Source organism: Sphaerodactylus townsendi, linkage group LG08, assembly GCF_021028975.2.
Source record: "Sphaerodactylus townsendi isolate TG3544 linkage group LG08, MPM_Stown_v2.3, whole genome shotgun sequence".
Lineage (NCBI taxonomy): Eukaryota > Metazoa > Chordata > Lepidosauria > Squamata > Sphaerodactylidae > Sphaerodactylus > Sphaerodactylus townsendi.
In genome coordinates this window covers 103,903,638-103,919,034 of record NC_059432.1, presented here as the reverse complement: position 1 = coordinate 103,919,034, position 15,397 = coordinate 103,903,638, and the positions used below count along the sequence as shown (strand labels likewise).

General features: G+C 42.8%; 1 protein-coding gene across 1 annotated transcript in view; it reads right to left on the bottom strand.

The window, feature by feature from the left end:
• Positions 1-14,588, bottom strand: part of FXR1 (FMR1 autosomal homolog 1) — a 47,407-nt gene extending 32,819 nt beyond the window's left edge. Inside the window, exon 1 of the mRNA XM_048505123.1 lies at positions 14,371-14,588. Coding sequence (XP_048361080.1) covers positions 14,371-14,421 — 51 coding nt within the window. The 5' untranslated portion in view covers positions 14,422-14,588. The remainder of the gene's footprint in view (positions 1-14,370) is intronic.
• Between the last annotated feature and the right edge of the window lie 809 nt (positions 14,589-15,397).

The following is a 15,397-nucleotide window of genomic DNA, read 5'->3' as shown; positions in this document are numbered from 1 at the left end:
CAATTCTGAAATCCTGCAACAGAACCACATGTAGTTTTAAAGGTTTCCACTTTCTCTTTTACCTGGTCTCTCAGAAAAGAATTATTTTCTTTCAACTAAAAAACTGACTGCCTAGCCCAGGGGTAGGGAACCTGCGGCTCTCCAGATGTTCAGGAACTACAATTCCCATCAGCCCCTACCAGCATGGCCAATTGGCCATGCTGACAGAAGCGTGGGGTGTAGTTCCTGGAGCCACAGGTCTATTGCTACTGATCAAATAACTACTTGATTTAGAATCAGTCACTGATTTTACTGACCATGCTAAACTGAAGAACAGCTGTGTACAAGGACATCCATTTCGTTTCAGCAAATCTAGTTAGCTGACCTCTAGATTTCTGCAGATCTAATTAGACTGACCTCCAGCTATTAACAAGGCATCTCAGCAAACCTACTGCATCCCCTTTCATATCTAGATTTCACCATTCAATTCACTGATTTCACATCAGTATTTCCTTCATTCATACGATGCTGTTCACCCCAAAAAGCAACCGAAATTGCTTACAGCAGCACCTTCTCTGCCACTTTATCCTCATAGCAACCCTGTGAGGTAGGTTAGGCTGGGAATGTATGCCTGGTCCACTGTCCGTTTCCATGGCAAAGTGGGGAATTAAACCTGGGTCTCCCAGATCCCAGTCCATAGGTGTCAAACTCGTGGCCCTCCAGATGTTATGGACTACAGTTCCCATCATCCCTTGCCAGCATCATGCTGGCAGGGGATGATGGGAACTGTAGTCCATAACATCTGGAGGGCCGCAAGTTTGACACCTGTGTCCTAGTCCAACATTAACCACCAGAACACAGTAAACCCCCACTACAAAGTGTCATTCACTTTACTAAAAACAAAGTCCTGACAATTACTTTACGGTACAATCCGGGGACAGGGACAAAAGGACTGTGGAGCCAGTGTGACCCCCATCACTGGGACAATGCCACTCCATGCAGCACAAGCAGTATGCATGCTGATGCCAGGGGTATTTGCGTCGTGCCAGGGAACCACATGGCAACATGTCACCCAGGCAAGAAGGCTGCGCTGGCGCCTCTCTACCATAGGAGCCAGTGACAGCACTGATGGAGGTATTCCCAGGGTGAAGCTGAATTTAGTCAGCTTCCTAGGAGCTTATAGCCCATGGGACACACACACACCCACATGGTGTAGACTTACACCACCAAAAAGGCAGGCGCAGCCCATTCACCTGCTTAGGGCACTTGCAGCTCAACTGGTAAATTTTCCTCTTTTTTTGCCCCCTGAACTTTGGCAAACCTCTTTTGAGGCAGTGGGGCTCAATCACACCCTGCCCACAATATTGTAGTGTACTGAAGCACTGGATTAAAATAAGGAGCTCATAAAAATTACTGGATTAAAATAAGGAGCAGATAAAAATCATTATTTCAGGGGAAAAGACTACGACTTTAAAAACCTACAGTAAATTCAAACATGAGTAATTGAGGTGGTAGAAGACTCAGATAGAAGCTTCCTCCCTGCATTTCATACTAAAGAGAAGAGTTTGGATTTATACCTCACTTTTCTGTACCTTTAAAGAGTCTCAAAGTGGCTTACAAATGCCTTCCCCTCCTCACAACAGACACCTTGTGAAACAAATGGGGGTAAGAGAGTTCTGAGAGAACTGTGACCAGCCCAAGGTCACCCATCAGGCTTAGTGTGGAGGAATGGGGGAAACAAACCTGGTTCACCAGATTAGAGTCCACCTGCTCTTAACCACTATACCACCTTGGCTCTCGCTGGAGAGTATTCTGAACACATCTATGCATACAAATCACAATCCATGCTACTACTGCAGTGAACACTCCTGTGACAGACCCCTGCACCTTCTTTTCTTCTTCAAGCAGGGAAATCATTCTCTGGCCTAGCTCATCAGATTTTTCCTGTCTTTTTCCTGTCAGAGTTTGAGGCGCCTCAAAAATGTGGTTGCATATGGAACAAAAGTTCTTTCCCTCAACCCTGTAACTGACCTAGAAGGTAAAGTATCCTGGTTGACTTAAAGCTTTTCTAGGCAAACTTCTTAATAAGGCACACAAAGTACGTACTGAGGAAGATTTTAAACTTAAACATAATAATACGCTTATTAAGAGCAAGGAAATGGGAAAGGAAGATGAATAACTTGGAGAAATGGAATGAATGAGGCAAATAAGGGAGGAGAAATATATACACTAAATCTTAGCACAGAGATTCAGTATTTGGCTTTTCCAACACAGACTTAATAAGATTGTTCGGTTTCAGTCCAGCTCAGATGTTATATAGTTGTTTCTAAGATGGTGCAGTTCCTTACATTTAAGATGTTCTGGCTAATGGCTTGTTCACACACCCAGGGTTCTAAAAGACCTGGTGCATATACTCAGTACCTTCCCTCAGCCCTCCCTGTTAGAAAACCCTCAACTAAAACACAAAACACTCTACTGAGGTGACACAAAGCAAAACCCAGTACCCCAGACTAATTGGTAATCTGGAATTTCTCCCTCACTTAAAGATATTCCTTGCTGGTTTATATCTATATGTGGCCTTGAGGTTGGCCCCTTTATAAACCCCTCCACCAGTTCTTCCAGTCTATATATGTTATTGCTTTCACCACAGCTTGCAAGCTGATATTAGTGGACAGTCACATCTTGACTGAGCTACTCCTCTCAGAGATATCATGCCTTAAAACTCAGTTAAGGCACGATAGTTCCAGGAACTCTAAAGACCAAAAGTCTCTTCAAATGCTCTGTCAAGGGTCCTCTGCATCATCTATTCATCAAGCCAGTCAGAGTACACACAGTAAATCAGGTGGCTTCTCGTGTCCCTAAGCCTTTATGCCTCACTCTGACTGGCAAACAATGCTTTGCTTCAGACAGACCTGCACTTTCAAAAAAACATTTTTTCTTCTACAGTCCATCAGAGTCCCCTGTGTAATGCCCAGAAGCTATAATTGATACAGAAAGCTCTGGCTAAAATCCCAGCTGGTCAAGGGGATCGTATCATTCCATTCTTGTTCCATCTTGTTCCATCAGCACCAGCTTCCATTTGCTTCCAGGAGAAAGTCAAGGTGCTGGAATTGAACTTTAAAGCTTCCTATGGTCTAAGGCCAAGATACTGCAAGGACCACCTACTCCCGTATTAAATTACCCAGCTCTTATTACTATGATTACCTTCAGAGGTCCTGTTTCAGGTACTACTGCCATTTGAAGCTAGATGGGTGGCTATGCAAAAAACAGACTCCACAGTCAGGGCACCAAAATTATGGCATTCCCTCCACAGGAAGAGTTGTCAGTCCCCTTCTATAAACTTTTCTGTTTTGTCTGACGTTTCTTCACTGATTCTCAGTGGTTCCGAATCCATTCGTGTACCTTATTTTCATAATGTTTTCTGTGTGTGCGTGCTTTAATATTGTTGTAATATTTTATTGTTCACTACTTTAGATTGCTCCACTGGGAAAAAGGCAGCTTTAAAAGGTTTTAAATTTAAAAAAATGTCTGAAAACCATCATGTTAGTGTATTCATGCAAGAGGCAACTGAAGCAAATTTCTACATATTTGTTTGAAAAATGCTAGAATTCCAACACTTCATTTGTGGATCATTTGTGGATCAAAATCATAAACCCTAGCAAATATTTCAAACAGATGTGTTTAGTACCTATGCATGATCACAACTCAGCAGTTATGGGAAGGAAAGGGCTACCTTTAGTGGAAGAGATACTCGAGATCTAGCTCATATTCAGGAGTTTTATCAGTCTAAGAAGCTTTAAGGATTCAACCCAGAGCACTTTGGAAGCAGACATTTATCATCTAAGTCTCAATGAAACTAATCAGTCACACAGCATCAAAGTTCTTTGAACGATCACAGCAATACAGAAAGAAACAATTCTTCTGAAAGCTTTTACATTGGTTTGAATTACTTCAGCTGTCCAGGAAGTTTATTATTCCTGCTGTACTCTTTATAAAATGCATTACAAATGCTACTTTTCAAAATCACATTAGTCACTGAAACCATCCAAAAAGTAAATCAAAAAGATTAGATCTTTTTAAAGTGAGGGAATAGAGAAGAAAAGAATGAATACTTAAATTAATATTGAAATTAACTGCTGTCCTCTTCAGAGCCCCCTACTATCAAAACCAGATAGCCTAAAATAACCTTACAGCTATGCAACTTGTCAGTGAACGTGAGACAGTTGAGCAAGGCTCAATCCAAAAAGAGATATATGACTCACAGGCAGCAGAAAGCAGCTCATGTAGTGGCAGAGATTATACACCGATCAAATCAGCCATTTGAAAGTTGGAAGCTGACTTTCAAAGCTGCAAAATGTAGTTGCCTTTCATAAAGGCTTTGCCTCTCTGTTCCTCACAAGTAGTCTGCTGTGGGGTATGGAAGGGAAAAGGAGTTTGCAAGCCGCCTTAAAACTCCTTAAAAGAGAGAAGGGGTGGGGGATAAATCCAAACTCTTCTTCCTTTAGAAATGGTACACTGCCACGGTTGTCCAGGCTCCCATCAACTTAATGTAAATCCATGTGGGTAGCTGTATTGCTCTGAAGCAGTAGGAAAACGTGTGAGTCCAGTGGCACCTTTAAGACCAACAGTTTTATCCTTAGTATGCTGGGTTATCACAGATCTTTCAGGACTCTCTCAGCCCCACCAATATCACAAGGTGTTTGTTGTAAGGAGAGGAAGAGAAGAAGTTTGTAAGCCCCTTATAGGAGAGAAAGGGAGGCATACCCAAACTCTTCTTTTTGTACATGTCAGAAACCGTTGGACAGTGCCATACCTGCACAGTCTACACTCAAATACGCACGTGACAGGGTCAATTTTGAACTTCTCTACCAACTACACTGTTCAAGAACTTTTATCTTTTTATTCCCCCCCCCCCCCAAATAAACACTTCCCTTTATTCTTTTGTATCTCGATTTGCCTCATCTAAACTATTTTTTAGTTAGGCTTATATAAAAACACCACTCCATTTTGCTTTCAAACTTTTCAGAGAACCTGACTATGTTCCTTTCAGGACTGCAAAGACATCTGATTAACCATTGTCTTTAATATTCTCAAATGAAGGATACTATTTGGCTTCTTCATTTCAGAAGGATTCAATGCAATTTCAAACTGGTTACACCCAACATGGTACATAAACTATAAACCAAGGATCTTTCCACAATGAACTGAAATACCATTTCCCTACAAAACTCCCCCCCCCATCTTTTCTAAAACAGCCAGCCTGATGAAGAGTTCTGGAGAACTCAAAAGACTGCACACCCAGTTCATAATATTTTGATTGGTGCACATGAAAGGCATTGCAGTACTTTAAATTTTAGCCTGTAAGACTGAACGGCAGACTGATAACAGTAGAAAAGTTTACTACAACTGTGTTTGTCTACTCAATGTACTGGTTCAGTCAGCCTTTTAAAGTGTGGGGCAAGTAAAAAAAACACAAGATGTCATGAGGCATTTCTCAGTCAGAAGAGATACAATTTTATATGTATGCTTGGGTTTCTCCTGCACATTACAATTGCATAGGCACATGCATTTTTCAGATAAAACATTGGTAATACATCTAACACTATTTAGAAAGTCATCCCATTAAGTCATATCGATTAGAGAAGACCTATACAGTGTGTTGCTGTAATCCATCCTAATTCACCAAAACTTTTGTGCAGCCTTTCAAGATGCTCTTTTTTGCCTCCTTTGTCATAGAACTATTGGAAAACATGATAGCAAAAATTGCAGAAAAAAGCAGCTAGGGTGCTGTGGATTTTCGGGGTTGTATGGCCGTGTTCCAGTAGCATTTTCTCCTGACGTTTCGCCTGCATCTGTGGCTGGCACCATGCTAGCCACAGATGCAGGCAAAATGTCAGGAGAAAATGCTACTGGAACACGGCCATACAACCCCAAAAACCCACAACACCCTAATGATTCCAGCCGTGAAAGCCTTCAACACCACACAGAAAAAGCAGCTTCTCCACAACCACCCTATGATAAATTAATCTGTCCCTCATGATTGCCAATATTTTCACATCTCAGGTAACTAATTGCCAAAAATTTCACATCTCAGGTAACTAATTTCAGAACAAACATAATCCTGCAAAATTGCAACAACTTTGCTAACTGTAGCATGGCAACCACAATACAAATAAGTGATACACCAGCAGTATATTTTAGTTGCACATGACTGATACAAAGAAACAGGAACTTGGAGAACTGCATCACATTACATAGGCAGCCTTTGGCATAGCATAGGTTTACAAGTATGAACCATCACCCTGTTCATAAAACCATTTCCCCATACCAGTGATTTTCAAAAGTTTAAAGAGTCTAAGAAACAACATATTGTCAAAGGCTTTCATGGCCAGAATCGACTGACTGCTACAGGTTTTCTGGGCTGTGTGGCTGTGGTCTGGTAGTTTTTGCTCTTAATGTTTCGCCTGCATGAATGGTTGGCCTCTTCAGAGGCACATCACAGTAATATGTGCTTCATTGTGTGTTAGAACTACCAGAACTCAGGCATACAGCCTGGAAAACCCACAACAGCCAGTTCAAGAAAGTCTGCCTTAGTTCAAGAATCTCTTGTGACAAATCCAGTTCATTTGCCTCAAACCGCTGCCCAAGCGTACTTCCCATGCAGAGCCAAGAGCAGGGAAGGCTTGTCTACCAAAGTTATCTTAGTGGTGATTACAGAGTTTAAACATGTAAGATTAGGAATTTTTCTTTAATTGGACAAACCTCTATTGAAGAACGCTCTGCTACTGGGCACTACTTCACACGCCTTGCACCAATGTTCACAAGTACTAATTAACACTCAGCTAGTATCTTATGAGTATCAGTTACCTTTTGCACGACCTTCATTTCTTTTTGTGTGTGCTGCATTGCTTTTTTATTAATTTTAATTAGTTTTCAACAAATTCATAACAAAAAAGTGCAAAAGAACAAGGTATAGTCTGTTTACATACACATACTATTTACCTTAAATACAATAGATCCAGTATATCCATCTTAAAAAAACCCAACAAAACAAATTTAAAAAGAGGAACTTTGTGAGGGGAAGGGAGGGGATAGAAGAGAATAATCGAGTGTAGAGAAATAAGGAGAAGAGAAGAAAAATTGAAAATAAACAAACAAATAAAAACCAAATAAATTTGGACTTCCAAACATTCTCTACTTTTTTGTAATCTTCTTAATACATATTATTATCATTTTTGTAACACATGTGTCTGTATATATTGAAACCAATATTGCCATTGTAACGGAAAAGATTCATCCGTTTTGCGTTGCGTTTCATCTATTATTTTAGCATATTTAACTAATTCTAACACTTTGACTTGCCATTCACGTTTTGATGAGCTCTGGTTGGATTTCCAATATTTCGCCCATAAAATTCTAGCTGCAACCACTAAATACTCAAATAATGATACCTGAAATTTACTTAACTTAAAATCTATTATGCCCAGTAAAAATATTTCAGGTTTTAGAGAGATTTTGGTATTTAAAATAAAATTAATTTCTCTACAGATCATGTTCCAGAATTAACTAGCAGTTTTACAAAACCACCACTGGTGAATAAATTTAGCATTTATCCGAGATGCGATGCATTTTTGCCAACTTGACTGGAGTAGTATACCAACGCATCCACATTTTATAGTAATTTTCCTTTATATAATTGCTTTTAGTAAAGTTTAATGCATTCTTCCATAATCTCGCCCAAGATTCTAATAGTATGTTATGTCCCAGGTCTCTCGCCCAATTGATCATGTAGTCCTTTACGTATTCCATTTCTAAATCAAGTTCTAAACAAAATCTATATATATTACCAATTAAATTCTTAACAGATTTCTGCATTAACTGAAATAATCGATCAGGCTGCAAGTTAGATTTCAATCTATTCTTATCTTTACGAAAACAATTTTGCAGCTGTAAATAAAGCCACCAATCCACTTTTATATTTTGTTCTTGAAGTATTTGAAAAGATTTCATTTCATATTTACAACCATCTATTACTTTAATGTTTAAGATATCTGCATAAGATATCCAATTTTGTATATTATGAAACCTACCAAAAAAGGCCTCTTGTGGAGACGTCCATAAAGGTAAGTATATATAAAGTTTGTGTCTGTATTTATTCCAAACTTTGAATAAAGAACATTTTATTATATGGTTATTGACTTGCTTGTTAGCTGTAATTTTGTTATAATGTAGAAAAGCATGAATACCAAATTTTAAAACTTCTGTTTCTAGTGCCAACAGTTTAGAATCCGAAAAAAAAATCCACTCTTTCATCCAGGCTAGACCTTCATTTCAAAGCAAATATGATGGGGATGGTGGTGGTGGTGAGAAGCACATCCAGTCACAACCTACCCACTGTAACCTCACAGGGTTTCGAAGGCAAGAGACATTCAGCGGTGAGTAGCCAACCTGTACGTAGCAACCCTGAACTTCCTCAGCATCTCCCATTCAAAACTCTACCCATTCAACTCCCATTCAAAACTCAGCATCCAAAATCTGAGGAGATGGGGCCCTCAGAACACTTTAAGTCCATGAGGAGGCAAGCAATGGCAAACCAACCCTGAACGTCTCTTGCCTCAAAATCCCTATGAGGTCGCCATAGGTCAGATGTCTTGATGATACTTTCCATCATCACCAGTATCTTAAACTTAACTGTGGGAAATCTTAAAAACAATGTATTATAATTGATCTCTTCAGAAATATAAATATAGGCCACAGTGAGGTGCACACAGGTTTCTTACGCACACTTAAGTGTCTCCAACAACTTAAGTGTCTCCACTGAATAGTGGCCAATATCTACCACAAATGCTAACGGTTTCATTGGTTGGAAGTTGGAGCAATATTTAAAAAAATGTTTTGAGGGGCAGCTGGCCTCAGAAAGTGCTTGTCCTCAGAGATCATTTCCACACACATTTAAAATTAGATGGCGCTCAATCCTTTCAACTTTGAAAGGCAAATCACTATACTGCATTTCGGGGACAGCATGGTGGGGACAAGGAATTATGCTTAAAAAATGCATTCCTAAGGTTGCCATCTTCCAAGGGTCCAACTCCTCACCCAGCTTGTTTAGCTACTAGTTTTCCTTTAGCCCAGGGGTCCCCAAACTTTTTACACAGGGGGCCAGTTCACTGTCCCTCAGACTGTTGGAGGGCCGGACTAAAAAAAAACTATGAACAAATTCCTATGCACAAATGATTGTAAAATGTTTGATTTCACCTTTCAGCCTTTCTGTCATGGTCTATTTTTAGAACAGTGACCAAAGTATGTCAAGTACAAGGTGGGCTCCAAATATTGTTGGGGAGGCTGTGGAATACCTTCCCCTGTAAAAAAAAAAAAGCAGAACTTTCCCAATGAAACATTCCATCTAACCCAGGATCAGGTATCTTCCTGGGTTCTTTCCTCCCTAGCAGCCAGCGAGCGATTCGCCAGCCTGGCTGATGCCAATGGGAGTGAGGCGGAACAGAAAGCCTGAGAGCAACACATGGAGTAGCTAAGAGGGAAGGGTGGAGCAGGCGTTGCCACATGTAAGGTTTCCAACTCTGGGTCAGAAAATTCATGGAGATTTGGGGGTGCCATCATGTAACTGCAATCAACAGCCGTTGGGGCCAGTTCCTCCTCTCCCTTGAGCCCCCACTGCACATGAATGGAGCCATCGCCGCCATGCCTGGCGGGCTGGATAAATGCCTTCAGGGGGCCACATTTGGCCCCCGGGCCGTAGTTTGGGGACCCCTGCTTTAGCCCCACAACAAGCCCTGACAACCCAAGGGATTTCACCCATCCACTATTTTCTGCTACCCATATTTTCAAGCAGCATAAGGAGAGAATTCACAAGCAGCTTTGGCCCGACTATGGGAGAATTCGACCATCTTCTTGATGGGAGAGTATGCAGGAAAATCTCATCTGCATGTGAGGAATCCAATTATTAAGACTGTAAGTGAAAATGGAGCAGACACAATATGAAACAAGGAAGTTGAGAACTTTAAACTTTGTGGTTACTTAGCAAAAAAAGACTCTATCAAAGCAGCTGGTCATAATATTATTTTTCTATACTAACACGGATCTACATGTTGGGGGGGAGGGGAATGATTAACATTGGTCACTGCGTTTAACTTCCTTGGAAGTCTTGGAATGTTATAAGTCTGGAAGGACTTTTAATACCCGCATCTCTCTCCCAAAAAAAGCTTTTACATTTTTATCTACTTTTCAAAACTATTAACTAGTGCAAGAATGGTAAGTGACAATGATGTCAGCGGTCACCTGTGATATCACAGCTTAAACTGCCTGTGAAGTTGCATCAACCTCAGTAACTCTAGCAACTGTAGGAATATTGGATTGGAAAAGAATAATCACATTGTGAAACTGAACACATGAAACTGCCTTATACTGAATTAGGCCATTGGTCAAAACTCAGTATTGTCTACTCTGACTGGTAGAGAGAGGTCTTTCACATCATCTCCTATTTGATACTTCTAACTGCAGATGGCAAGAATCAGCCACGAGACCTTCAGCATGCCAAGGAGACCCTCAGCCCCCGAGCCAAAGCCTGGTAACCTGAACTTCAGTGAGGGGAAAGAGACTTCCCTACAGGAGGCAGGAGTGCTCTTTTAATGTGCAAAGTGCCCCCAAATCTTATATAGTTTTTCCTTAAACTCTGTGCTCAAAAAGAACACAGCTAAAAAGTTTAACCCTGATATTCGTATACCCTTGACCGAAGAACGGTACACTCCTTCTATCTGGGATGGTCGTCCTCTTCCACCGAGCGCGCAGCTTCGGTGAGGGAGGTAGGGGACACCCACCTAGCCAGCCAGATCAGCCGAATCAACCCTGGCGATCAATGGGGTGACAGATGTCACAGCCAGATCGCCCTCACATCCAACCCTGATATTCGCATGGAATAGTTTGGATTTATACCCCACTTCTCTCTCCTTTAAGGAATCTCAAAGCAGCTTACAAACTGAGGTGCTGTGTGGTTTCTGGGCTGTATGGCGTGTTCTAGCAGCATTCTCTCCTGACATTTTGCCTGCATATGTGGCTGGAGATCCTCTGAAGATGCCAGCCACAGATGCAGGCGAAACGTCAGGGAGAATGCTGCTAGAACACGGCCATACAGCCTGGAAACCACACAGCACCTCAGTGATTCCTGCTGTGAAAGTCTTTGACAATACATAGCTTACAAACTTCTTCCCTTCCTCTCCCCACAACATGACACCTTGTGAGATAAGTGGGGCTGAGAGCGTTCTGAGAGAACTGTGACTAGCCCAAAATCACCCAGCAGGAATATAGGAGTGAGGGAGGAGTGGAGAATCAAACCCAGTGGAGAATCAAACCCAGATTAGAGTCCACCTGCTCTTATCCACTACACTATGCTGGCTCTCATAGTGAAGCTTCTGCCAAAATTTTCTAGTCAATCCTAAGTGAATCAATTCCATGTAGACTAAGGTGTGACTGAACTGGTATGTATATTGGTACTCATAAAAATTACAGTGACCCGTCTCCTTCACCCACTAGAAATTAACTTGAATGCCCTGCAAAAATAAATAACCAGAGTAAACAATTTGCCAACTTACGGGCTATGTGCATCAGAGAACTTTCTGAAAATATCACTTCTTACTGGTAAACTGTTGAGCCCATCCATGGCCAGGAATGATGTTTATGGTTGCCATTAAATAACAAGGAACATTCTTCCTCTACAGCAGTGCTCTAGGGCAATTCCTATATAGAAACACTTGCAAACCAGTACAATAAAATGGAACATTGATGGTGGGGGTTGGGGGTGCGAAAATTGTCTAAAAACTGAATAACAAAGGATTACAGACTCTAGTTTCCATATATATATATATATATATATATATTTGCAAAACTCTACATGGATTTTGCATTCTGTCATTTATGACCTTCACAAAGAACCAATCCAAAGAACTTCTAGGAAGGAAAAACATATTATAAATGGCTGTCAGTTGGCTTCAGCGGTGGAAATGCAATTTCATTAACCATAAAAGCGTGCTATGGTTCCCTAAAGTATTGATCCACTTGAGCTCAGGTGAAAATGTATGTCATTTTCACTGAGATCAACAAGGAATCTTGCCTGCTGCTACTAACAGCTGGGTTGTTGTTTTTTACTGGGGTCATATCCAACTCATATATCCTGCTGCAATTCTTAGGTTTAATTTCTTAAATCAATCTGCCCCCTCCCTCTCTCAACCTCATACACAAAAGACAGAACTGTTGCAAAAGTAAGAAGTTGTGGTAGATGAACGCAGCAGTTGGAAGGTTAATGAGATTCCACAGATACTATTTAATGGCACTTATTTACTAAAACAGAAATTTCTGAAATAGTGCGAATTTGCATTAATTAATGAGAACGTACTTAACACATGGAATTAAATCTAAACACTGAAACCTTATGAACTAATCAAAGCACCCATGGGGAGATATCACATCATGATGTTTAATAAGCAGACCAAGTTTGTGGAGTGGTTTGCCACTGCCTTCCCCAGTCTTACCACCAGGAAGCTGGGTACCCATTTGGCTGACCTTGGAAGAAGAAGAAGAGTTTGGATTTATATCCCCCCTTTCTCCCCTGTAGGAGACTCAAAGGGGCTTACAATATCCTTGCCCTTCCCCCCCTCACAACAAACACCCTGTGAGGTAGGTGGGGCTGAGAGAGCTCCAAAAAACTGTGACTAGCCCAAGGTGACCCAGCTGGCGTGTGTGGGAGTGCACAGGCTAATCTGAATTCCACAGATAAGCCTCCTCAGCTCAGAGCAGGGAATCAAACCTGGTTCCTCCAGATTAGAATGCACCTGATCTTAACAACTACGCCACTGCTGCAGGCAACGTCATCAGAACTTTAATGGCAGTATTGCAGTTTACCACTCTGCCATGGGGCAACTACATGCAGTAACGGACTACCATCAAATCACAACTCACCATCTTCTGCTATTGAAAGTGTTTTCTTCCTATTCATTAGCATTTGAAAAAGAAACATTAAGCCATTCCAAGTATTCCATTAGACGCAAAACCAAAGTATGGCTTCAATATGTGGTTCAAGGTCAAAAATGTCAAACGCAGGAGTGTTATTACAACTTCAAAACAATAAATGTGGTTTACAAGAACCGCTGTTGGTAGTCACTTGGAACGTTACCTAGTAGCAATCCTTTAAACGGCAACCACATTCATAGTAAGTTCCCATCACATGACATACAAACAAAATACACCATACAGTAGATTGCCCCCAAAATATGAACAGTAATGAGACAGGAGTAATATTACCATACATGTATAGTTATGTATAATTAACCTACAGAGCAGCATGAGAAAACTAGCATTCACTATACTGGTTGCTATCAGTGCTCCTGTAAAGGAATACAGAGGCCTCACACCATAAAAAGATCCAGGATTCTCAAGCATTCAAGGCTTGGCTTAGGGAGAAAGACTGACAGGCAACAGCTGAGAGTATCCTGTATTGATCCTGTAACATCCTGGCATTCCAGGGAGGGTGGCAGTGAAGGAAGCTTTCTGGTGACATAAATAAACTACGAGCATTAAAGCCTCCACACATTTCTAGTTCTAAAAGGAAGCTGTATATTTTACCTTTTATTTCTCCGTGACCAGAACTCCACAGATATCCGCAATTTCCCTATTCCAAGCCACATTTTATAAATACACCCCCACACCCACCACCACCAGCACTTTGGTTTCTTATTGTCAGAAGCATAGGTCCACACTTCAGGAGCCTGAATCAAGCATTAGTAAAGAGTTAGAAAAGGTGTCATGAGCAAAGGCCATGGGAATTCCCTCTCCCCCACCCCATCCTGTGAGTCACTAAAAACCACAAACCCTTCTGATACCTCTTCTATTATAACCCCAACCCCTCAAAAACAGGCGGCACACATACCAAAACTTTAAAAGCAGGACCCCCTCCCACTACCAACATAGAATACTTACCCAGCAGCTCAAGGTTACCAGGTCAAAAGTTCTTTTCTTAAGGAGGGGGGAAAAAATCCCCGAGGAGTTTCCCCCAATTGGTTTTAAGGGCATCCCCAGACACCCCAGCCCCACCCTTGCCCGAGGAAGAAGCTCACTTTATTGAATCACCATTCCTTTCAAAGAGAATGCAAAAGGCTTTGCCATGGGGGGAGAACGGGTTTAGAGAGCCCCTTCCCCAAACATCCCTTACCTGAGACCCCAAGCCCTCCCCCCACCTTTTCGCCCCTCACACACCTTGAACCCCCACAGGCGTTCCATCTTCCCCCGCCTCCCGACCCAGGCCTGCCTCGTCCCGACCCCCGGGCCCACCCACCCCCCGCGGCCGGCCACCCCCCAGGCCCAGCCACCCGCCTTGGCTCCCACCTTGTAGAAGGCCCCGTTGGAGCCGCGTACTTCCACCGTCAGCTCCTCCATGTTGGGGCCGCAAAGGACGCCGGGACGGGCTTCTAGAAACTCTCCCCACCTGGGGAGGCCGGAGGAGAAGGAGGGGGGGTTGCCCTCGAGGCTTTCCCCCTCCTCACAGCCGGCGCAGGCGCAGAGTGGGAGGGAGGCGGGGCGTTGCGGGCTAGTGGCGCCGCCTTCAGTCTCCTCCGCCGGCGGAAACTCGCCCAGGCGGAGGGATTTCTTCCGTCTGTCTCCGCCCCCCCCCCGGACGCCCGCTCCCCCCCCCCGGACGCCCGCTCCCTCAGGCGGTGCCTGAGGGAAGGGGGCGGAGACAGACGGGAGGAATCCCTCCGCCTAGGCGGCGCGGAGCGTTACCTTTTGTCTGTCTCCCGTACTCCCTTCTGCCCCAGTCGACTCACGGGGTTCCCTGCAGAGCAAGCTGGTCGCCGTGCCCTTTGGGACTCTTTGCTTCTCGCTTCATACAGACATTCCTCCTGTTCCCCACACAGATTCTGTGAGGGGGTGGGGTCCATACTAGGCAGAAAGGGGGGCTTTTTTTAGTTTTGCAAAACTGCGGGGGGAAGGGGTCTGTTAGGAATGGGGAGTGGGCTTCTGCATGCACGCTTGCTGAATCCGCATGCAGAACTGTAGGAAGGGCACGTGGAGGCATTTGCCTGGGGGCGCAGGAAAAGTGCAATTAATAAAAACATGCTGTTGCTATTACTGTTGCTACCTTTGCATTTGCCGAAATAACTATTTTGCACTTACCGAAATAACTACTAGGGAAGTAAAAGGTGTTGTTTTTTTAATATCCTTGCCTTGTGCAAAGTTGGTGCAGACTGGTCAGGGGGCGTGGAGTGGTGAGATCTGGGGCTCCAATGGCTGCCTGCTCCAATTTATACATACACACTTTCTGCAAACCTCCCTGGTTTTGGCAGCTGTCTGCCGATTTGCACCAATGACATGGAGGGCACCCCCTTTCTTTGAATCCTGTTCAGACAAATGA